Raw genomic sequence first — 25,412 nt, 5'->3', positions numbered from 1 at the left:
ATATATTTTTTTATAGCTGATAAAATCTTTAAACAAAATGTTACTGTGGTAAAAACTGAAATTGTTTTTCAATGTGTAAGACTTCCTCAAAGGTTTATACAAAGGAAGTTCAAAACCTGAAATCAGGGCCAACAAAGAATATAGGGAAACTTAACATTCATTTTGGTTTGCATGTTTTAAACAAAAGAAAGTACAAAGACACTGTCTTTTGCCTCAGTTTCTTCAAGACACGATCAATTCCACACAGTCTACAAAATCAAATCAATTAATTGTGTAATTGATTATTAGTTTCAATCCCTAATTTTCAGGCATGCAATCAAGTAGACCACCAATTCATTCGTATTCTGCGGTAATGATTCAAACACCTAAATGTGTCATTATGTGCTGTTATACTGTAGAAATGTCATCATGTATTCAACTGCAGCCATTGTTGGAACAGTTAACAGAACATTCCCAGTCTAGCTGTCCTTCTCTCTGGTCATCTTGATCATGGTCTCGGGGGATCTGTAGAGGAAGATGAGCTTCTCGAAGAGCGTCTCTTCCAGCTCCATCTCTCCAGTCTCGCGCACCACAAAAATGTCTGTGCACAACTTGAGGACGCGGTCCACGCACGGTAGCTCCTCGAACATGATGGAGCGCGAGATGCCGTTGAAGAACTCCCTCACGAATTTGCCGATGACCAACACCACTGACATGTAGAGGCCCACAATGCTATGGAGCGAGACGTAAACCAAGTGAATTTAAGTGTTATTTTTTTTACACCTAGTTTAAATCAGGTTACCTACCCGTGTCCAGCCAAAAAGCCCAGACTGGACGGGCTGACTTTGTCGCTGAAGACCACGATTTCAATGCTGTCACACTTGTGGTCAGACGAGACAAGTGCCGGGGTACACTCCTGTACCATCCACCATTGGTCTGCCTCCCGCAGCAAAGTGCTGTTGACCTTTCGAAGTTTGAGTAACAAAGGTCTGAAGAAACCCAGCAGTTCTGGACGATCAGTATGACCTTCGATGGAACATAAATGGTTTTGCTGTTACCAAAATGTCAAGAGAAGTAGTCCTGTTGTAACACCATATGATTATTATTGTGGCTGTTGGAAGCAGATTCTCAAACAAAGGTGTGTTGACTATTATTAAAGCAACAACTAACCTACGTTCATCCTGCTTGCCATTTTGGACTCTGTTCCTTTGGGACCCCTGAGGAACTTGGGCAGCAGAGAGTCAATGATCCTACCAGAACAGAGAAGCAGCTTTCATGCGGAGAAAATATTCACTTGCGTGTGACTCTCGAGCTTATAAACCAAAACTCTTTTGTTGTATGTTCCCTGCGACTTACACATGCTTGCTGCTGTCGCCTTTGAGCATGTGGACTATTCCTTCCTTCAAGGCCTCATCCTCAAATTTCACAGTGTTTTCCCCCACTGTCTCTGCATTCATTGATATGGCAGCATCTCTGAAACAGTATTAGGATACAAGTACGTATGTAAGGCATCCAATATAGCCAAATAAATTACAACAGAATCCTAGTTGAATTTCCACATTTTTTATAATAAAAAAATGCTCCCTGTATGGTGTTCACAAAGACTCGAAGCAGTCAACCTGACCTGAGCAGTGTCCAGCGTAGTGTCATATATAAATGAGGAGAGTTGGTGAGATCCTCAATCATGGCCTCGCGACTGGCTGGGCTGATGGTCCAAAGTAGGCTGGCATCACTCTTGATTTTTGCAATAATAATGTCTTCAGCCTCATAGTTCATTATGAACTGCATAGCAGACTTGAGGAGAGAGGGTAAATAAAACCATCGGATTGTGTAAGTAGAATAGGCAGGTACAAAAAATAGCTCTAATAAAAATTCTTAAATTGCAGGTTATTAAATATAAATGATTGCAAAGCACTAATAGATGTGTTTAAGTCAACGTTTGCTTTGTTAAAGAAGAGGCCATCTCACTGGGTAAGTTGCATAAATTTTGGTGAGTCGGTTGAATGCCGCTTCTGAGTATGAAACCAAGTTCTGCTCCTGGGCGCTCATGGTGAACAGAGGCTGGAAACACAAAGATTGTAATTTTCTTTCACCACCTGGGTGTAAGTAAATGTCTCCAGCCTTTTACAAGCGGAAATACGACAAACTGAAAGGCAAACAGCAAGGACGTGAATTCCTTCTGACCTCATATCCAGCAATGCTGAGCTCTATGGAGACATCAACGGGCTGATTTGTCACACCGGCTGCTGATTGGATGAGAGACATGAAGAGCAGTGGGAACCAGATGATGCTAATGAGAGCAAAGATGAGGAGTCCTCCCATGCCATATTTCACCACCTTCTTCTTCTTTTGTCCTGGCGGGTGGGGGAATTTCTGAAACAATGATCAAGCACTTAAGAATGATATTTTTTTTTCCCTTGGATGACAGTGTTAAGTAATCTGTCCAAGACCTTGTAGAAATCTTTTGCATGTTGCTAAAACAGTGTTTAATGACCAAATGCAAACTAGCACAATTGTTACTTTATCAGACTCCCTCCAACACTTGAGGATGAATATATTGGCATAGATGTCTTCCACACAGATCCAACTGGACAAGGACAGTGTGGTATCGGTCCAGACCCAGTCCATCACGGCCCTTAACTCTGTCAGGAATGGGACCAAACGAAACCTAAAGGAGGAGAAAATATGATATTATGTTTATTTTACCACAACTTGAAACTTAAAAACACCTCCTGTGTACCCTTGAAAGAGGAAGAGATTGAGGTAGTTGAAGTTCTTGGTGAGGAAGTTCCCCAGGATGCGATTTGGGTAGCCACACTTGATCTGGTACGCAGATAGGCCAAAGTAAATACACTTAACAAAGTACCACAGCTGGGCCACGGGGTTACGGTTGAACCTCCTTTGAGCAGAACACAAGACATGGAAGGGAGATGTCAGCGGATGTGCGATATTTCAAATGAACGAATGAACCCTTTACCTCTCAGTGACTCCTGGTAGGATAAAGAACATCCAGAAGTGGATGCCGAACACCAACACCACTTGGAAAACACACTTCCCCAGCAGAGACTTCTTCAGGTAGAGGGCCCGGTCCACTATCATTGTACCGAACTGGATGAGCAACATGACCAGGAAGGCTTCGGGGACCTGGTCCTCAGACAAGGACTCGGTGATGTCGGCTGCTGCAGAGTATTTCTACACACACAGACGAGGATAATGGTATTGACTAATAAAGAAGATGGCTCCAACAAATATCACGTGAATATATTCTCAGTATGGCAGACACTTACCCCAAAGGCCCAGTATCCATAGATGGTCACGATGAAGTTGACAACATCGATGAGAAACATGAGGGCGTAAACGTCACATACGGGGCTGTAGTCTGGATGGATGATGTCATAGAAAAACTGCCTTATGGGTAAGTAGATGTGAAGGGCCCTGAAACAAATGAAAAAAAAAAAAAGAGTGAAATCTATCTATCCATCAATGTATCGTTCCGTTTGTCCGTCCGTCCATCCGTCTACTGATTGTCACTTTTGAAACTCACACTTCGATGACGGTGGTTTTAACCTGGAGCATCTTCTCTCTGATCAGCTGCCGGATCCTCTGTCTCCGGGTCAGAGGTGCCTTTTGTCGACGTTGTCTCTTCTTGCTGTTCACCCTCTTGGGCTTGCCTAGTTGAGAAGAAAAATAAAGAAATCATCATGAGAAAAAAATCAAATGTTATTCAGTAGCATAGCAGACCTTCATGGAGTCCAAAAACTCCTTTTTATATTTGCATGACAATTTTCTCATGACGCTTTTGCGATTACCATGCGGGTGTAAACCGTTTTACAGCCATGCATCTTGAGTGCTCACCATCAAATTCTGCCGAGTTTCCTCTTTTCAGCTTACGGAAGATGGAGGTGGTGGACGACTGGAGCGGGAGGAACTTGAGTCGGCGTGCTTGTTTCTCCTTTTCGCCCCCAGTAATTTTCTTCTTGTCCACCTTCTTCTTTAACTTCTTGAAGAAATCAGGCATCTCCACTTCCTTGTTGTCCCACAGTCCGTGGCACTGTGTAGTCATGGAAACAAGTACAGCGTACTGTTATCATGAATTATGGAAATCAAAGTCTCTCCAGCGTGATGTTCCAGATCCGTTGAGAGAGCACATATTGTATAAAAAGAAGTTTTCCTTGTTTGAACCTTGAGAATAGAGCGATGGAAGAAGAGAGCAAGCAGTTGAATGAGGTCAAAGAGGACGTAGCCATCCTTCTTCTCCACCCCGATGATGTTGGGCAGGGCAAAGGGACGTTCTGCATTGATGCCTCGGTAGGCAGAGGTGGTCCAGGGGAAGAAACCGAACTGGAAGAAATACTTTACCACCACGTTCAGCTGAAAGAAACATGGGTAAGTCAGTCCAGCTTATTTCTTTTTAATGGCTATTAAGACTTTTGAAGGATCCTAAATCTGTACCAATACAGTATATGCACAACTCTATGTTGTGTGCGAGGGTCAACTGTTGTTACCTCAGTGTAGATGATTGCAGTCATCCAGAAGCGTTTGGTTGGCCGGGGCACAGACAGCATGGCCCACATAAAGATGAGGATGGGCAGGATGAGAGAGAGGAGTGACGCCGATACAATGTGGTTGAGGATGATGACAAAGTAGCACAGCATCTCCGACTTGGACACCATGGTGTTGTAGAGGGCAAAGATCAGCTTCAGCGGCCTCGGAAGCGTCAGGAAAAACTTGTCCGACTCTGAGATTTCGTCATTGTCAAACATTCTGTGGGACGGACGGGTGGGAAGGAGGGGGAAATATAAACAAGTTTAAATAGCAGCCCTTGTTTCTGATTGGTCATCATTGTGTCGACTGACTTGTTGAGCAGCAGTTCGCTGGCAGTTAGGTTCCTTTTTTCCTGACTTAATGGTGTTGGAGGGTCAATGCCATCCATATTCATTTCGCTGATTTCCTCCCGGAAGCCAAGGGAAGTGGCTTCTGGGTACTCTGGGTGATCATAGTCCTCAATTTCCTGGGATTCATCATTCACCTCCACCTCATCTTGTTGTTGCTCCATTTCGTCAGACTCTTCTTGTTCACACCACTTCTCTTCTTCATCTTCCTCTACATCCGATTCTTTTTCAACGGGGTTCGCCTCATCGCTGCTGAGAGAAAACAGCATTATTGTAGCACCTGTGATGTCATTTCTGAACAGGAATGATATTTTGTTTTTTTGCTATTCATTCAGTTTTTCTTTTAGTGGGCTAAAGTGTTGATGAAACTCCATCACCTCTGTGAGAGCTCCTCAGCTTCGTAAGAGGTCCAATCAACATTGGCAGATTTCAGGAGTCTTTTTCTGAGATGGCTGGGAGCCGCTGCCACTGGAGGTTCATCGAGTTCCTCCTGAGTTGGCTGCCGGGAGCCCAGCATGGTCTCCTCGGTCATACAGCTGACAGCCCACGAGGTGAGAGTGCGATTTAAGTAAAACAGCAGCATCGTACAACGAGAGTGCTCATGGAATGAAACTTTTGTGATCATCAAATGTGATTTTCTTGAATGAACCACTTTTTAGAGCGTCTTCAAGGAAAGGTGTAGCTACCGGAACATTTGATCATAACAAAATGTAATTTTGAATTTAAAAGTTATTTTAGTCAATTAAGTATTTTTTGCTTATTTAATAAGCTTAATGTATGTGTTGAGGATAATTTCGTGTCATTGATGGACCTAATCAGAGGTTTCTGCGGACAACGACAGTTTAGAGCAGTTTAGCCGTGACCGATGTCATCACCAGTCAGTATATTGAAAAAAATAAAAATAAACTTGCAGTGATGATGCTCAGACGTTTAATAATGAGCATTCCTGCCGAGTGGAATCTTTTGCATTTTTAAAGGTTTCAAATTAATTGGCAATTTTTACTTATTATGTGTCTCCGTCCATTTTCTTGCCATCAGTTAATATTTAGTTGTAAGGATATTGTTTGATTGTGTTTTATTTAATGTTGTATTGAAATCTGTGATTCTTTCACATAACACACTTTGAGAAGGACAGTTTTAGAGTGTTCAGTGGAGCTACCTTGAGACGCTGCTCGCCCAGGACATCTTGGAGGCCTGGCTCTTGAGTTTGATGTAGGCGTGGCGGGAGGTGGGCACAGCCGCTGGTGGTGAGGGAGGAGGCACACATTCTTCTGGGTCTCCATGTGAGGATAACGTATTTTGACGGGACAACCAGCTCTCATAATATTGCTTCACGCTCTGCTGGCTCACCTCTTTGCCCTGCAGAGCGAGGGAGAAATACAGAAACAGCGTGTTACGTGTTGTACACGTGCCATCTTGTATCCTCTCACCTTTTTCTGCTGCTGGCTGAGTAATGCTCTCTCAAAGAGCAGCACTTTGGAAATGTCCAGGTTATCTTTGCAGAATGAATTTAGACCCTGAGTCAGGTCATCAAGAAGTGATTGCAGGAAGGCTATGCCAAATTTCAAAGTGCTGATGAGACGCTGTAAAATGTTCTCTGTAAAGAGAAATGTTTTTATGTTGACACTTTGTTTTATGATAAAAGGGTTGTGTTAACGGTAAGTAACTCATGTCTCATTACCTTTATCCTCTTCACCTTCCTCCCTCACTGTGCTTTCGTCAAGTTCATCCTCACTTGAGTCGACTCGATCAACACCTAGAAGAAAGGATGCTCTGCATTTTATCATGTTAAATTGTAAGCACTCCACACAATGTGTGGCGATGTTTGTGCCACACATTTTGCAAAATGATATTTTGCCACAAAAACACGGCACTTTAGTTGAACTACTACACCCCCCACCCCAAAAAAATGCTTCAATTAGCCTTTTTAACATACATTGCAAAGATATTTTTTGACTTGTCTTTTAAGTCCTCCCATTTTTGTACCCAAACTCCTTACTCTGCTGCGCCTGAAGCTCTCTCTTTGCTCTCTTCTTCTCTTCTTTCTTCATTCGCCTCTTCTCTCTGCTCAGGTCCTTCAAAGCTGTTTTGGAGCTGGTGACCCAGGCATTGTAAGCCAGCTAAAAATAAGACGTGCATACGAGACACAATTAATGAGGAACCTTTGACATTAAGCTCGGCTTTTGGTTTTGTCTGTTTTTGTTGTCTTCTGGCATCAACCAACCTGAAAAGCAGATTTCTTCTTTGGGGGTTCCTCCTCCTTCTTCTCGGGAGCCTCCTCTTCCTCCTCCTCACTGTCGCTCTCAAACAGGTGGTAGCCACAGTTGTTTTCCACTGTGTGAAACAGAGCTTTGTCACACAGACGATATCCAGAGCATAATCTCTTAATTCAAATTAGTATTGATTTGGAGAACATCATTTTGTATTTTACTCTCTACTTTCATGAAAGGAAGAAAAAATGTCAAATAAACTCCAACTGACTTGGGCAACAGGTGGTGCACTTCCTGGCAGGGCCCAACGTTGTTAAATCAGTAAGACGTTAAAAGAGGTGCGTAATCTACTCCTCATTGTTTATTGTTTGTTATGTGGTGTGGCTTCATTATATACCTCCAGGCCGTGAGACCCAAGGCTTCCACCATTTTCCGGCATCCTTCTTTGCCTTCTCTTCTTCATCTGAAAAAAAAAAAAAAAAAAATAGATCACTCTGTGCATGTCCATTCATATTTGCAGATTCAGTTGTTGTGTAAATGCTGGAAGACAAGCATTTGACTGGAAGACCCAGATTTGTGTTTGCATTAAGGGTACCAAGTTTCTCTGGCTTCTGCTCAACTGGAGGTCCTTCTTTGTCTGCTGGTGTTGGCCGATTCCGTTGTTTGGATTTAATCTTCTCCATCCTACAAGAAGATGCGTAACAATTACATCTGATTACTAACGTTTACTACAAAGGCAAAAGTATTGGGACACCTCTCCATTCCAGCTACAAGAAGGATTTCTGAGTTTTCCAAACATCACACGCATGCACAAGGAATTGTTTAAAACATCTTAGGGGAGGAAGAATTCAGATTTAGTAATGTAGGCTTTTAGCCCATCATTAATTGACATGTGCCAATTAATTTTGTCAACATACTCCATTAGGACAAATGAGAGAATGAGGGGAGTAGAATGACTGGCATTTTTGACTATTCGCCTTCTCCTGTGTGTCTTACTGTTTCTTCAGTGTCTCCACAGACTTCTGCTCCAGCTCCAGCCGGGCTGCAACTTGCTTTTTTACCTTGGCCTCAAACAGCTCAGCACCCCTGGGAGGTCAAGAGGGACATTTTGGAAAAAGAAAGCGATCAATAGGGATGTTAGTTGTTGAAAAAAAAAATCAGATTCTGATTCTACAGACCTGGAGGCCAATATCTTGGCAGACTTGAGGTCAGCCACCACGTAGAGGAAGTAGTAGCTCAGGAAGACCCTCCTCTGTGCTAAAAGGACAGTGAAACAGATTGCATCCCACACGATGCCAGCCTCACCCTCGGGCAGCTCACACTCGTCATCTGGTTCAGCTAAAAACACAAAAAGAATATTTTTGTAATACTGTTATTAGATATCCATTCGTTCATTTTCTATACTACTGGTTAGGGTTGCGTGTGACCTGCAACATATACCAACTAACTTGCATGAGGCTGGGCACATAAGTCGTTAGCATACAATTTAGTCTTGAATTAACCTAAAGTCATTTTTTGTATCAAAATTTCCGAAGGATGTTTTGATGGTTTTATTGTTCTAGGGGTAAAGGGTTTTATATTTAAGATTACTTTTATAAAAAAAAAAGAGACAGACAAAGTTATTACATAGATCACGGTCAATCAGTGGCAAGACTCACGGACATCGTAGCCTTTGATGGTGCAGAACATGCTAAAGGCCTGAATTAACCAGCAGCCGTTCTTCAACAGGCTACCCAAGTAGGCACAGGAACCCAGCTGAAGAGAGAAATGAAAGAAACCATGACACGGTACATCTAAAAATGCAATGATACGGACACAAATATTGAGACCGTAAGGGTTGGACGAAGCCACCTAGTTATCCCGTAATTATTTATCAAATCAAGACATTTTGGCCAATTGTATGCTTGCAACATTGTGGGAATAGTTTGGGGAAGGTATCTCATCTCTTTGCAGTACACAAAGGAAGGTCCATAAAAGCAGACTTGGATGAGATTTGTGTGGACTAATAAGCCCTTCTGTTTATGTTCTGGCCTCAAAAGTGTTCTTCCAGGTGTTTATGCCAGTATTTAGGTGAATTAGGTGCTGATCCAAATGAGGATTGCTTGGCTCATCGGAGTAGTAATGGGTTCTTCTGTGAGCCATCATTCCTCCTTCTTTTGCTGGTACAACCAACCAGTTATGTTTAGAGCAGTGCTATTTGTTGTTTAATTAACATACCAGTAATGTCTAACAAAGTTAGTGGACTCACAGAGAGAAGGTTCTTCATGGCGATCACAAAGCAGGTGTAGCCAATGAGCCAGTCCCAGAAGCGCAGGATGTATTTGACGGGCTGCATTAGCACACTGCTTCCGAACAACATGAAGTAGAAGCAGGCCACCAAGTAGCCCATACAGAAGATGTTGATGCGAGTGGTGCCCGTGATGAAGATGAGGCAAAGTACCAGCCAAAAAAAGTAGCTGAACACAAACACCTTCACCATGTCAAGGTAAGACCTGGGGACAGAGCGCAATTTGTTTTTGGATACAGTTGATGAGCGGTGAGATCACGCTACAAATTGTCGTTAAAACAAAAGGACTAACACATTGGTGTCACAAATTGTGACCAGGCCTATAGGGAGGATTATTACAAAAGTTGACCAGATAGCACTGTTTATGATTCTTGTAAAACTAGGACTTATTGTGTGTGGCAGATAGCAAAAAAAAAAAAAAAATTGAGTAATGGACTACACCTGAAAATGTTTATAAGTGCCAATATCAATGGTTTAAATTATATCACAATCACACCTACGGGCAATTTGGACAGGTTAAACCAGAGCTTCTTAAATATCATTTCAAACTTAACAATAAATAGCTTAGAGATGATGGATTTGGAAAAAGTGTGCCAGAAGTGTGCATCTACATGCACATTTAACAAAGATTCTCGGCCCATACCAAAGAGAGGATAAAAAAATTGTGATTACTAGGTGAATTTGTGGCAACCATGGGAATAAGTGGGGCTTAACTTGAGTGAACGACTATTCTTTCCCCAATTATTTTCCCAGCACGGTGCTACGCATTGCAGTTATTCCAGACCTGCAGTGAAGGAAGTTGTCCACAGGTATGAACTGGTTGCAGGAGCTGGGGTCGAGACTGCGGCTGATTTCCACATTGTCTCCAGCGAGCAGTCGCACTGCTGCCCGGTTCTCCTCCTCAAACACCTGCCACTGCAAGGAGGAGCACAGCAGCAAGAGGTGGTCGTCTACACAAAAAGAACCAGAGAGAGACAGATGGGAAGTGTGCTATAATACACAAACGCTTACAATTTGGTCAAAATACTCACAGAATATGAATAAGGGATTGGGACTCATGGCAAAATCAGGCATATAAAACCATTTGATGACATTGGAGGTCAGAGGTTGAACTGCAGTCCGCCAGGGGTAATCTAAAAGGCAACAATGAGTGCAATGATACTAATTATTACAATCCATGAAATTTGCCAAGCGACGAATATCTGTAAAACGTGACATGAAAATGAAAAATTCCATCGTCATTCACTGATGTGCCTCAATTCTATAACTATCTTATCTGTGCAATTTCGTGCGTTAGCTTTTGTTAAGAATCAAGCCATACCGACACACAGAGCAGGAGGGATGCCAATGCAGAGTAAGTACTGCAGTACAATGAGTCCAGCGGTGAAACAGCAATATTTAGGCCACACCTCCCCGATTGCCTTCCTGCGGCGTCGTGACACGACCGCCATCAAAGCGCAGGAGTGCAGCAAGGCGTAGAAATCCATCCGCTGACCAATCACATTAACTGCCACAATCAAACTCATCTAAAAGAGGACGGTTTATGAAAAATGAAGATGTTAAGGGGCCACTTTAAAATGACAGATACTTGTCAGCCGACTGTAAATTCACCTCAAGGCCAAATTTGTAGAAGAAAAAGTTGACAAAGTACTTCATGCAGGGCCGGATGCCGTGATCCAGGTGCTGCCTGGTGATCCCGTGGAAGAGGATACTGAAGGGTGGCGGCTTGAGGTTGTTATGGAGACGGAAATAGCGCTGGTGTCGATGGACAGTCGCTTCAAACACCAGCAGACCCAACACCATAAGGTGATTCTATCACACACACAATGATGTCACAAATGAACAGTATGTAGCTACACTGTGTGTAGCTACACTGTATGGACAAAAGTTTTCAGGTGTCAATTGAAACCGAGAAACAAAGGGAATTGATGTTAATGTTATTGTAGCACATGTAATGATACCCTGAGGCAGGGAAGGATTCTTCCTTCACACTTGAGCAAGGCGCCACACCAGTAGATGGGATCTACGGGCTCCTTGTAGAGGATGGACCTCTTCAGCAGCTCCAGCATGTTCCCCTTCATTTCTACATCCAGGCTGGAGGAGTTGGACGAGACCATATTCTGAGATACAAACACATTGGAAAAGTTAACGGCTCTTTCTGAAAAACAAAATGGTAGACAAATTATTTAAAGGTGGCCGGTCCGTTCAGTAAAGCTTTGAGCTAATGTATCCTACTTATTCACTTATTTTTGATTGAAATATTTTTTTTATTTTTAGACTTTAACAAGGAAAACATTGCTTATTGTAGTTTATTTTAACGTCTTTTAGCCAGAGCCTTAGCTAATTTGGAATTTATTTATTTAATTTTTATTCATGTAAAGGGTTTTAACTAATTCATTTATTTTGCCTGATATTTTCCGTACAGCTTTTTGCCTTGTGTTGAATTGACTTCATGTATAAATAATATTCTACAGTAGAAATACAATAAATAATGCTTTACTTGATTTAATTAAATGTGTCAATTATTCAAAGCAGTGTGGCATCACCCACAAGTAGCAGAAGCACTTACTGCTGTGCAATTAGAGGAGTAATCGAGGGGTTTGATGACCTTCAACTGGTAAAACATCTTGCACACCACCATGACGCAGGCCCACACGGCGGACACGCTGGATGCCGTCGGCCGTAACTTTTGAAACGGGATCGCAAAGACCCATAGCACCAGGAAGAGCAAGTTCGTGAGAGAAACCTGATCCAGCAGAACAGTGGAAACAGATCACAAGCAGAAAACATTAACACCTGTTTATTCCGGTCTTTTAAGCTGTACTCCACCTCTTTCAAGGACACCCAGATGATGCCAGATGACACTATTTTGAAGCCATGGAGCTCCATTAGTCTCCAGGTGAGCTCCTGAAATTTCTGGAGGCCTAAAAGAGCCTGAATGAGCAGCAGGCTGGCCCGGTCCACAATCACAACCCACTTGTCCTCACAACTGCTGGCCTGGTCAGATTCCAAACCTGAGAGGCAGACATGTACCGTGTGCCAAATATAAATATTTTCTTGCTCATATAAATAACCATATGATACATAATCAATTATCTGCCCAACTTAATATGGATCTTGCAAAAGAACCACAGACAAATGGCGTTACCTTCTCCCTTCGTCTCCTCCTGGCCCTCCTCGTCAACTCCTTCTGAGCTCATCTGCAGTTCCATGATGTCCAAAGTCTCCTGACTTTTCCCACTGCTTATGTTCTCCTTTACAAGTCTGCAAGAAAAAGAACTTCCAAAATAAAATGATAGTTTGGAACGCAGCAACAATTCTGAGGAAAGAATATGCCTTTAAAACGGCACAAAAGCTTTTGTGAGACTTCATTGAACAACGGAGGAACAAGTGTTTTACTTTTTGGCATTTCTCAGTTTCAGATTTCTTATGCTTACCTTTTCCGGAGCTTTTCAATGTTTTCTTTAATACTGGAAATAAGAGTGAGAGAGGTGGGGGGAGGCAGACAGACGGAGAAAGATTATAGTGACTGCTGTCTCTGTTACTGTCTTCTTCTTTACTATACATTTTTAAAACCAAACTGGTATCGATTTGTTTTCAATACGTTATTTCTTTTGAACTTAAAACATGCAAGGAGGGATGAAGACTTACATGTCAGAAATCATGTAGACTGAACTTCTGAGATGTTCTTCTCTAAATGAAGAATAGATGAAGAAAAAAAAACAATGATTATTTAAAGGATTTTTCTGAACTTACTTGGTGCCCCTAAAGCAAATGCGGGATCTGAGAGTTGTTCGCTGTTCTTCTGATGTTTTGGTTAAACTGGTATCAGCAACTTTTCAACAATCAAAAAATATCATCTGTGATCTGTTTTTTTCAGACAGGAAAAATATGGATCTATTTTAGACAGGTGTTTATTGGTCTCAATGCACCATGAAGCAAGTAATTAGAGCATGAGCCTATTTTTGTTGAGCACAGATTCGCAACCATTGTGCCATATATTATCCACTTATTTGGTAAAATAAATAAATAAATAAAATGATTCATGTGTCTTTGTTTGATCATGAATCCACTTCCAGTAGATGGCAGGAGGTACTTAATCTGTGCATCCACTTTTGGTGAGAGTATAAATCAAGAATTGTCTTCCCTCTCACCTGGGAACTTGCCTGACAGGAACATTGTCGATGTCACTGAGTGTCAGGAAGTCGGAGTTGAAGTAATGCAGCTGGAGAATACAAGCCAATAGGAAGGCCGCAGGTAGGAGAATACGGGCAAAAAGCTCCACGGTGTCATAGCGTTCCAACCCCAGATCTCGAAGACTAATCGAAGATGCAAGGTGAAATTCAAATTCAAAATCTGTGAGTCATTAATTGTTACTTACCCATCCTCGGACATGCCCATGATCTGTCGGAAGAGTGCAGACACACTTCGGAACTGGTACATGTAGACTGCGATCAACACCAGCATGGAGTAGCCGACCACCACCGCCCAGAACATCTTCAGGTATCGACGCCACAGGTCAAAACGAACCTAAGTTACAGAAATGTGGCATGACATCATCATTAATATTTAGAGGTTACCACTTTTGTTTCTTTTCATTTCCATGCTGACAGCTTTTTCAACAACTATTTACGTTTTCATAGCAGGCTTGTGAATTTGATTTTGAAGAAATGTAGTCAATTAATTTTTCAAAGATTGTCAACAAATCAATAATGGCTCATTACCGAACTGATCAAGGAATTCTCGTCTCTACTCCTGAATGTAAATAGACCACAGGGTTGCTGACAATTTTCAAATAAGAGAATTAATGGTGTCTTGTAGCCGCCACCTTTACAGCCATTAGGCTTTTGTGAGCTAAGTGTGCAGCATGTATCTAAAAGGTCAGCAAAAAAACACAAAAAGGGCAAGAAAAAACAGGAAAATGGGATTTAAGGCTTGAAATCAATACAAAGGGCCACTTTGAGTATGTTGGTGCCTTGCCTGAGTTAAGATACCTTAGAAGACCTGAAAAGCTGAGACCTTCTAAATATTATTCAGATATGAGGAAAAAAAAGAGCTGTATCATAATGTTGGTATTTACAAAAAAAAAAACAGTACTAGCAATGGTTGTAGCTTGTATCGGCCATGTCTAATATTGAACCAGAGCAACTAGATCACAGACCTGGTACAGGACGACGAAGGATAGGAAGAGAACAATGTATAGAATCTTGTAGACAACCACCTGAGCAAGTGATACAAAGTCACGATTAGATACAGATACATTTACATTTCTGTCATTTTATGCAAAAATTGCCAAACATTGTTGAAACATTGCAACTGTTTATCGGTGCATGTGTACCGTTCCAGAGAAGCTGACCACAAAGAACATGGAACAGCAGAAGAGGATCCAGTATTTGACCAGAAACCCTTTCACTCCTGAGATCAGCATGGCTGCAATAGGTGACGGCTGGTTTTCCTCTGCTACAAAAGGGAGAAGCAAAAGTTAAGTTCGTTTAAGTGATATAAAATCCCTTTGACAAAGCAAGAGAATTGAATTACGCTGAATAGTTTCGATTTCATCAAGCGATCTGGCCTTCAGCCTTTGCTCCTGTCTTTCCTTCAGCTGCTGACGAAACATCAACCAGAAGCTGAAGCTGTAGAAAACCTGCAAACATAGTTCCACATAACATGCACAAGTTGAATTTTAAACTATTACCATGCGTGACGTCACACAACACGTCAGTAAATTTCAGGAGAATTCATCTCAGTACACTTCTAAAAGAGCTGTGTTTGAATTTTCTTTTGCCACAAAAAAGTGGACCATTCTGGCAGTAAAAATATAGAGCGAACCAGTGAAAAGGAAATTTCTAGGCAGGGAAACGTGAGCCTTACAATGAATTCAATATCAATTACATAAGCAGATGAATGTAGCCAAGGAGAGGCTACAAAAAAACACAAAGTGATAATATTGCTCGGAAAACATTTTGTAGCTTGTTTCTATATGAAAAAGTAAGTAGTTTAACTTTTTTAACTTCACATTTTTTTAATAGTAATAGTGGTTCACTAATTATTGCATTTAAATAACAGTTACTGTAAATACTGTACAGCTGTTTTGTTCTCATGGAGTATTTATTTGTGTTCAATAGTTCCCTGACCTTTCCTTTTAAACATTTGTAACCCAAGTCCCATTATCTTCACCAAACACAGACTTTGCTCTATCTGACCACAGTTGACTTCCCACGTGTCTGATTTTATCATCCTCTGATTTAATTAAAGAGGAAATATCCAGTAAGCACAAACCTGCTCAATAGTCTTATCAGTCATGAGTCAATCTGACACAAGTCAGCAAGTGTTACAGAAATCTATCTATGATTGTATTTACATTTTTCAAGTAAGGTATCTGAATGTAGATCATTTTATTTTGTGCAATCAAAAATGACATTTAAATAAAACAAAAGTGAGTAAATTCAACAAAACTGTACACTGTATTTTGTTAACATTGTGCTCACTATGCTTAACCTGAGTGTGCATCCTGACTTTAAGAAAGACGACATAGCCTAAGCCAGAGTTAACATTGTGACTATTCATAGGGAAAAAGCAATTCAGAATGATAAGAAGTTTCCAGACCACCAAGACAATTCAAAACCAGTAAAAGATACTTAATATCAACCACTATCGATGAATGTTTATAATTTAGTCCTGATACAACTTGGGTTTGCTCAGCCTTGGCAAAGATTTGCCATCTTCTAATTGCTACTTGAAACAACAGCCAGTTTTAGATGGTTCTTCTTTTCGTGTATCTTGCCCGTATGTTACCTTAGGTGCCAAGTGGATGCAGGGTGCAGGGTGATAACTGTTCAGGTCAAAGTCTTCTATGACAGCCGGTGGAAGACCGGGGTACAGTTCAGCCCGACTCAGGCGCAACCCGCTGACAAAGCCCAGAACCACGAGGACGGTGCCGTACACGGCCAGGAATGGGGCGGACATCATGGCATACCGCCGTCGATCTCGCATCATCCAGATGATACAGGACCAAACCAGCAGAGCAAAGGTCAGCCAGTTGGTGTAGGTGATACTCCACACCTTTGGAGCAGACAGGATGTATGGCACACAAGTACTGCTTGAGTTTATTTATAGAGGGCATTTTTAATAGAAGTGCTGCACTACATTTTGGATTAATCGTTCAGCCTTATTTGCTTATTTTGAAGCCGAAATCCAAATCATAATTAAAAGTTTGATGAATCGTTCAGCCCTATTTGATTATTTTCAAATCAGACACTATTGTTCCATAGGCATTTTAAAGAACATTTTTGTCTGGTGAGCTTTCTAATTGCTCAAGTTTGTTTCATTTTGATCATTTTGTTTCGGTCTCTTAGAAAATATCGTTCAATATTGTTTAAATAAAACATTTAGCCTCTTTGTGTACATTCCTAAGCAGTGAGCACTAATAACATAATTAGAACACTAATATCCGTGTTGGATTTACTCCTTTGGACATTTGGGAGCACTCAAGATTCATCCACTCAATTACAAATCTATTTATAATTCATGGTTGGTCAATGCCGTCTTACCATCATGATGATGAGGGCGCTGACGTAGCTGTGTTTTTGGACCAGTCTACCAAAGATGACCAGACCGCTCGGGCCTGACTCAGGAGGAGATGTCTCTGTCAGACTTGCCAAGGACCGGTCAGTCCTCTCCATTTCACCTTGGCTCTCTGTGCCAAACAGAAGGAAAAGACAGAGCAGTAAATAACATGAGTAGGTATTTTTAACATTCAGTACGGCAATGAAAAAAGCAACGACAACATCTTTTGATATATTTGCTTATGTGTACCGTGCGTTGGCGAATTGATGCCTTCATAGTGTGAGAGAGGGTAGCAGTTGGTATAGCCGGCACCCCCCAGCAGGCTTCCTTGGTCCTCTCCGTAGACACCTTGCCATGTATTTTCCTTCATTAAGATCATTGGCTTTGGAAAGAGAACACACATTGGTGGAAATTAGGACTATGAAAGTATTGTTTGCGCGATCAAGAGAATTCCAAATTCACCTCATTAGGTAGATATGTTTCCTCATCTGTGCTGCTCAAAAGCTGAAATAAGGGAACACATTTTCCTGGTAAATTCTTTGAAATGTTACTACATTCCAGTAATCGTTTCAATAAACACATGATATACAGATTGTTTACATCATGCTTATCTCCTGAGATGTACACAACTCTGGAAAAGCTTGGCGGAGCATCTGGAGAGTAGAGTGGACTCTCATCACCATCAGCATTACCCTAAAAAAAAGTCAACCAAAGTGTTAATGATATAGCCTTTATGTAACCCAAACCCTGACCAAAGTCAGTATGCCACCCCAGCTAACTCATTACCCAAGGAAACTACTACGCAGAAGAATACAGTACTGCAATGTCCCATTGTATCAGGAGATGGTGCTGGTGTTAAAAAAAAAAAACTTGACTTCAGGTTCATAGAGTGATTCAAATGAGTTGCATCTTTTACAATCTTACATCTTTTTCTTTTCGTTTAGTCTATAATCCTTCCTGTCATTTTGTTCCTACTGTCTCCCCCTGCCTATACTGTAAATTATCTTTTTTACTAAAGGCTTGGGTCAAAAATAATTGTGCCCTACAAATTCTGAATTAGATTCAGAATGAAAATAGCTTTATTGTCATTGGACCGCTGAATGCCACTAAATGGACTAGACACAACCAGTTTTTTCTATGAAGTTCAAGAGTCAACCTGTTTGAAACGTTTACTTTCCTTAGTCAAGCAGCACCAAAAAATGTCGACCAACCTCCTCTGTGATATGGACCCATTTGTGCAGCAGCGTAACCAGAGTGTAGTACAGCAGCAGCAGAACAAAAGGGTTGATGAAGTCAGGCCAGCTAACATTGGGCTGCAGACCGAGCATATATGGGTCAGAACTGTTTGTTCGAATCACTCCTGTCATCCCAAACATCCTGAGACATGGACACATATCCAAAAGCATCAATAAAACACAACACTGAAATCTGGACTTAAATGTCTTCTCTGTAGCCAATGAATAGCGGGATACCTTGCATAGATATCCTCAGGCGGCACCAGCTGCTGGGACAGGGGCAACTGGTAAACATAGAGCGCGAGAAGGTGCCCTCCACTGAAAATGGTCATCATCACACATAGGGAGCTGAAGAGAAGCAGACTGATGGATCGGCCAATCACCCACCACCACACAAGTCCGAGGAACATCCCAAAATATACACCAGAGGTGAGGGACGGAAGAGTGATACCTGGGCATACGTAAACACATAGTATGAAAACAAACCTATAACATTTAACCATTTATGCTTTAGCTTTCTGGACAAATGTATTGGGACACGTCTTAATCAATTAATCCATCATTTAGGGTTTAGGTCCCTTGAATATGATTTATTTGTATTTGGCCCATTATTTTTCAGTTTATTTATTGTTTTTTATTCAATCTTTTTTTTTTACCTCCCACAGAGAGCGCAGAAGGAAATTAGCTAAAGAGTTATAATCCGGCACAAACTCTGACTCCTGAGCTTAATGACAAATACACTTGATCTTAGAGATTTGAGAAAATAGCATGCTTTCAATCTTAATGGAAACGGTGTGTGCAAGGCCATTTTCCTTTCTGGCAAGTAGCAAGATCCATAAAGAAATTTGAGAGCCCTGACTTCATTGGCATCAAACAACTTTGGGAAGAAAATTCTGCTTTAGCAATTTTAAAATGACCATATACAGTCCAACTACTGGTATAACATCAATTATCCTCTTTTCGAAAGTTGGATCCTCATGCAAGTTTGATCCTATCCTAGCTGACTTTGGGCGAGAGGCCGCGTAGAACCTGAACTAATTGCCAGTAAAATCCAGGGCACATAAAGACACAGACATTTTAGGATAAATAATGAAGTTACGTTTGTTTTTGTTTTTTTACTTTGCTGTGAGAAAACATGTTTTGCCATTGTGACAAAAACCTGCTGCACGTTACCTGCCAGTCCCAGTAGCAAGGTGACAACCACTTTTCCTGCAGTGTTCATGATCGCGGACAACAGCAGCCTAAAGCCAGCAGCAAAGATCAGCAGCTTCTGAACAAATTGAGGTGGAACGGACTCAACCGGCACGGTACTCTCGTCCGAGCTGTCGGAGCTTTCGCTGCCTCCATCGGACTCTGTGTCGGAGGTCTCTGGGTCCTGCCAAACCCAAAACAAGCTGAGTCACATCCCTGTTGATTCCTGGCGCATCTTCCCGACTCCTTACCTCGGAATCAGAGGGTGGGATCCCATTTTCGTGAAGGTTGACCTGAGGCGCAGCTCGTAGTAGCTTTTTGCAAAGTCTTAGTATGAAGAGGGTGGAGACGAGAAGGCCAAGGTCGGGTGCCAGGAGACGCACAATGTTCCCTGGATCGACAGAACTGAATCTAGAAGCAAAGATTTTTTTTTCAATTTGTAGAAATGACAGAAATAACATTTGATTGATTTGACCTCATGCACCTGACAAGACCAATATCCAAAACCTAGGTATATTAGCAAGTTAAAGGGGAAGATTCTTGGCAAATGCATTGAATGTGAACTCATACCTCACAATGCCCACATGGTAGAGGAAATCCTCCCAGTAGCCACTAACTGTTAAAAAGATCATCAAGTGAAGCACAAACGCGATCAGAACACTTCATGCTGGCAGTGATGTTGGAACAGTATTTTACTCTACCCTGTGGGGTGATGTAGGCAAAAGGGATCTGCATGAAGCATTGCAGGGTCAGGAACATCAAACTAGTGTAGATGATCCTTCGCAGGAACTGCCCTGTGTTAGCTAAAGAGAAGAAGAAAGAAGTGGTGGTGTCAGGTAGGGTAAAGCATCCATCTGTCCGTCCAGCCCGGTAATTTCATGTTATTATTAATGTAAAGTGAGTGTTTTACTTTTTTTTCTGAACAGTATCTTACTTAATGATGGTGTCTGTTTGGGCCCTTAACAAATGATTTATTCCAGCAATGTCTCGGAATGGATTCTATTGTACCTTGAGATGTCCCACTGTAGCTTAGTTGTGTGTTTGTAATGAGACGGTTGAATGCATTATACATAGTGCTAATGATTCTAGCTGAGCCAGCAATTTTGTTATTGATGTTCAGGTTTTTTTCCCTAAAAGCTTCATATCACTTCAACCTCTCTCCTATAAACGGTATGAATCATACATAATCTCACATACACACAGAGTGAGCGGTAGTCTCGCAATGACCTGACGAGCACACCTACACATTTACACGTATGCAGGATGCTGCGTACACACACTTGGGCACTTAGGCAAGCTCATATTAGGAGGGTGAACATCATTGCGGGCTGGGTGGAGCTTTAAGAGACTCAAAGACTGAAAGGCAAACAGTTTTTAGATGGACAGTAAAAGAATGGAGGAATGCTGACATTACAACTTTTAATTCCTTACTGTAATTACCAAGCTATGTATAATTGATTTGACTATTCCAAGTTCAACCACATCCCCTTTACAAAGTGCGTGTGTTAGTGTGAGTGAGTGTGGGTGTGTGTGCGGGGGGTTGTAATTCATTAGAATATAGTAAGCAATACCCTAAAATACCCTCATCCAAAATCAGCAAACAGGCTCCAGCTAACCCGTGACCTTGATTGCGACAAACGCTTTGGAAAATTGATGGGTGGCAAGACGTGTAATTCTACTAAATTGCAGATGTGAATTGTGTTTTTTAGGAACATGTTCAAAACTAGGGCAACTCTCACCTTTCAGTGTGAGCAAACTTGGGTTTGGCATCAGCGGCAAGGTGAGTAGAAACAGGAAGTAGACCACCGACAGTCCATTGTATCGGAAAACGGCCGCTGTGTTGAGAAAACAGTTTCGATTTTATTTCATCAAATTTCTGAGAAAACTGGCGACACTGTGCCCATTACCAGAACATCACCCAAATAGGAATTTCCTAAAATGAACCTTTGGTGCTCGCCACAGTTTGACATGAAGCCATAAATTGTTTTGGGGCTTTTTTCAGGCAAAACTTGATTTTTAATGATAGCTCTCCACCACCAAATACTTTCACTTCTTGTTTCCTTTCTCTTTTAATGTCTGCGATTTGCGAGTAAGGAGTCCAGAGGAGTCCAGCCCCTCTTCAGGTCCAAAGTTAGGTTTGGCTCCTGCTCACATGTAACCCCAATGTTGATATGCGCTTTGGAAAATGGATGGAGGGATTCTAATGTGTAAAATCCCACTATCAAAAGAAGAAAGAAGTGACTGAACTTGAACAAGCATATTTAACTAAGCTACTAAACTATTCAGGATACATTAAGATATTCTGCTCTCTCAAATAAAAAAAAAAGCATATAAAGTTTAAGATATTATTATAATTTACTTTGTGTACGTGTGTGCGCATGCATTTCTCGAGGAAGACATTGTAATCTATTTGTTTTACTGCCATTTTAGTCTTTTTATGCTCTGTGATTCATGCATGATTTATGAGGATTAATTATGTGCGTGTGTGTGTGTGTTTCTTCTTCTTTGGTGTTTATTTCCAGAATTTTTTAACGCTAAAAAATAAATCATATTATCGGCCATATAGTATAATTGCCTAAATCATATTTCAAAGTTTTTGGAACACACATTGGTACTTTTTTTTTTTTTAACTTATATTGTAAGAAAAAGATCAACCGGATTAGTAAATCAGTAAGCAAAGGGAAAATTACACAATAAAAAAAGTCCCAGTTTGTGTTTTTCTTTTTGTATTCCAATTATGCTATGTGGCCGACAATACATATATTCATAAATTATCTATCCTTTTTTGATCCTCCCCCAAAAAACAAAATAATAAACAATGTTATTTTTCAAAATGCAAATAATTATAATAAGTTTGATTTATTTCACAAAAGGTAGCTTACCTAATTTGGGTTATTACAATATTGAAGTCAAACTCTATTTACTTGTTCGCATTTGTGAACACCCCCCCCAAAAAAAAAAAAAAAAATATTGGGGAGTTGAATATTCAGCTAATTTCTGAATTCTCGTGAACGCTCAAATTTTCATGACAGATAGGCTAAGTTGGTGAAGCACTGGATATGTGCTGTTCTTGGTTCTGAACTTTTATCCTCTTTTGTTTAGAATACACGAGAAACATCACACACAGTGGCTTCGTGGTTGTCTTTGTTCATGCATATCTATATTCTCACAAATGTTGTAAATATACGACAAATGAGCGAATCACTTTCAAACATAATTAAGACTCACCGGCGAGTAGCGTGAGTGGCAGTAATAAATTGTACAGCATCCCGACCACCATGTCCCCAGCCATGATGCCTGTCTCCTTTAACGATGCTTATCTTCCTCACTTTTCAACGTCCTCACAAGCAGGTCAATGTTTTGAAAATCTACATGGTCTCACGCATGATCCAAGAAGGAGAGGCTGGGCCAGAATAAAGTTTGGGATTCTCAGAGCCCAAGAGAATGCGAAGAGTTCTCCTCTTATGAATGAGGGTGAAGAGTGCCTCTGGTCTTCTACAGTCCCTCTTTTCCGCTCCCTCACCTCTCTCGAGCTCCCTTTCTCTCTCAAACATACTAATGGCTTGTGACCAAACATTGCTGTTACTATGCTGAAATTGAGACTAATCTCACTCTGGGGGACAGTCTGATGTCACTATATCACCGACAATCATAAATATAACGCTCGTAAAATAGAGTGACTTGGTCAATTGTTATTATGATCGTCGTCCTGTGGCATTTGTATCATTTCTGTGAGCGTTCACTTTTGTGAAATTATGATTGTTAATATAATTGTATATAATTAGTTAATTAGCATTCTGCATATCTGACACCAGGATCATAATCACACTGCACTTTTGTTTGCTTACAAAGGCATAAGGCTGGCTCATCATATCTGAGCTGCAGGGTGAAGGGAAGTGTATCTAATATTCATGGCTGCCAGGCCATTAAGCACTGGTGTGACGACAGAGGAATGATCGGTGCTTGGACAAGCAAAACTGATTTTTATTTTTTTTTGTTCCGCAATATTTGAAAATAAGTGACACCCATTTGAACAACGGATGTGAATTAGGTGGAAACAACTAGACTGGCCATCTGGTAAAAAGGGCAAACACCCAGTGGGCTGGTGTCTTTCTTTCAGGGCCAATGTGTTGTTTTCAATGATTAGTTTCCTCCATTTTACCCGCAATTTAGAGGGAGTAGCATTTTAATTAATTTACAAATTAATTGTATAAACAACAAACTAAGCCAATTAACATCGCTGGCAGAACTATGTGCTAGCCAGGGGTGGTCAGGAGTCTTGTCTGAATTTTACTGTTCTGAAAACAGTTTGGAAGTGGGCCGTTTTTGATCTCGGTGCAAAAAGAAAAATCTGGAAAATTAAGCTTAGATGAGTTTGGAGGGGAAGAATAAGCCCATAAGAACAGATGAGTCTCTCAGGGCTGATACTACTCTGCAAACTAGGATCAATGATGATGTATTCACATTCCTTTGATTAAGCTCTTTTAAACATTTTTAAAATCAATTCCACTATGACGTCATTTTGTAATGTTAGTAAGCTATTTTTATGTATTTCTTTTGCTTTTAAATGTCTCTCAATAATTTGTTAGTAAATGCATTTAAATGTAGTCAATGTATACATTCTTTTAGCAGTTTTAATAAGTTACTTTTAATTTTCTTTGCTTTGCCTCTGAATGTTCTTATTTTGTAAATGCTTTTAGGTGTTGTGCTTTTGGTTGTGTGGAGCACACACGGTGCCTTGTGTATGATATGTTCTACATACACAAATTTACTTTTACTTTCTTTGCTTCTTCTGGATGAATTGGAAACAAGTTCACTTTAAAGGAAGCGCCTAAGACCGAATCACGTTATCTAGTTTTAGAAGGTTACAATTGCTAATGTTTGTGTCCACGGAAAATATAACTTAGTTGTATTTAGCATTAGAAATAACAAATCTTGAATATACTGTTGGCCTATGTAGACATAAAAGTGGCGCTTAAAAGACCTCAGCCACCTCAGCACTTCTAACAGTGTTCAAATTTAAATACGAAAAGGTTACTGTGCTCAACTAATCTTGAGTTTAAGTTGCGAATTATTAGCCCTTGGCGAACAGTGCCATTCTCCTCCTATATTTTGTTCCCTTCCGTTCTGAAAACAAAGATACTCTAATTTGGATGAAAAATTTCTAATTTTACCTATTGCGAACCTTGAGGCAGTTGTTCACACTGATTTCACAGGGGATAATTGTTGAAGGCTTGGTCTGTGAAACCCAGAGTAGTAAAACACGCTGATTCTTGAGGGCTCCTGCACAGAGTTGGGAGAGTGCTGCCACCTTCTGTTTGAAGGACGTCAAAGCAATAGAATTTCAGGTCTCACATGTTTGATGTTCCTAAATCTGCAGTACCTCTATCACAAATACATTGACATGCTCGGTTATAAAAGGAATATTCTACAGTAGAACGGTCCAAAACGTACGGAAGAGGATTAGGGCCAGTGAAGAAGAAAAAGAACGAAGGGTGACAGGGTTCTGACTTTGTTTCTCAGAATTCTGACTTTATTCTCAGAATTCTGACTTTAAAGTTAGAATTCCGACTTTAAAGTCAGAATTCTGAGAATAAAGTCAGAATTCTGTCACCCCTGTTTTTTTTTTTCTTCACTGGCCCTAATCCTCTTCCGTAAAAACGTCTCTCTATATAAGTGTCTCAATATTTTGGCCCACATCGAGATACACTGAAAAATGGTGCCTTGATTTTACTCAATTTTATTTGAATAAGTGTAAGCGTTTGCACGAAATAAAATGTATTTGGGTCCATATTGATTTTATTTCCTGTAACCACTTTGTAAAATTAAATTGAGTAAATGAAAAAGCAACAACTATTTTTCAGTGTAGTTACATGATGCATTAACAGTGGTTAATTCCCAGCACCACCCCTGATGAGCTCACATGGCACACAACTGTGCACACTGGTTAAAGACTCACTGATTCAAGCCATTAACTTCTGACCTTTATTTTAGTTTACTAAAGCTTTTGTCACCCGGAAGTAGGTGTGACGTCATGGCGAGACCACTGACG

General features: G+C 40.8%; 1 protein-coding gene across 1 annotated transcript; it reads right to left on the bottom strand.

Annotated features, from left to right (window-relative positions):
- Window positions 1–202: 202 nt before the first annotated feature.
- si:dkey-11f4.7 (piezo-type mechanosensitive ion channel component 2) lies at window positions 203–24,724 on the bottom strand. Its single transcript, XM_049752955.2, has 56 exons — window positions 24,535–24,724; window positions 21,100–21,195; window positions 20,062–20,163; window positions 19,931–19,976; window positions 19,612–19,771; window positions 19,343–19,544; window positions 18,407–18,620; window positions 18,146–18,311; window positions 17,535–17,627; window positions 17,397–17,438; window positions 17,184–17,316; window positions 16,919–17,064; window positions 16,164–16,430; window positions 14,907–15,012; window positions 14,707–14,828; window positions 14,530–14,589; window positions 13,750–13,898; window positions 13,523–13,687; window positions 13,020–13,061; window positions 12,806–12,838; window positions 12,517–12,632; window positions 12,198–12,382; window positions 11,938–12,114; window positions 11,330–11,488; window positions 10,980–11,180; window positions 10,690–10,894; window positions 10,400–10,501; window positions 10,153–10,318; window positions 9,330–9,573; window positions 8,740–8,836; window positions 8,260–8,419; window positions 8,078–8,167; window positions 7,677–7,765; window positions 7,479–7,544; window positions 7,096–7,205; window positions 6,871–6,991; window positions 6,553–6,627; window positions 6,302–6,468; window positions 6,031–6,230; window positions 5,249–5,407; window positions 4,836–5,120; window positions 4,485–4,743; window positions 4,162–4,350; window positions 3,835–4,030; window positions 3,524–3,650; window positions 3,267–3,414; window positions 2,957–3,171; window positions 2,720–2,878; window positions 2,500–2,647; window positions 2,164–2,352; window positions 1,948–2,040; window positions 1,604–1,773; window positions 1,336–1,452; window positions 1,150–1,229; window positions 786–1,005; window positions 203–711 (listed from the first exon to the last, which is right to left on the bottom strand). The coding sequence occupies exons 2-56, from the start codon at window positions 21,128–21,130 to the stop codon at window positions 459–461; spliced, it is 8,016 nt and encodes a 2,671-aa protein (XP_049608912.1). The 5' UTR covers window positions 21,131–21,195; window positions 24,535–24,724; the 3' UTR covers window positions 203–458.
- Window positions 24,725–25,412: the final 688 nt, after the last annotated feature.

This window comes from Syngnathus scovelli, chromosome 2 (genome assembly GCF_024217435.2).
Source record: "Syngnathus scovelli strain Florida chromosome 2, RoL_Ssco_1.2, whole genome shotgun sequence".
NCBI lineage: Eukaryota > Metazoa > Chordata > Actinopteri > Syngnathiformes > Syngnathidae > Syngnathus > Syngnathus scovelli.
The sequence above is the reverse complement of the archived record's forward strand: the minus strand, read 5'-3'. Positions and strand labels throughout refer to the sequence as shown.

Bases quoted from the DNA above. Each gene is read 5' to 3' on its own strand.
- si:dkey-11f4.7 (XM_049752955.2), bottom strand. From the start codon at position 21,130: ATGCCAAACCCAAGTTTGCTCACACTGAAAG. The intron at 4,351-4,484 runs GTAACAACAGTT...TGTTTCTTTCAG, and splicing joins CTGCAATCATCTACACTGAG to CTGAACGTGGTGGTAAAGTA. The intron at 712-785 runs GTAGGTAACCTG...CTCGCTCCATAG, and splicing joins GGCTTTTTGGCTGGACACGG to CATTGTGGGCCTCTACATGT.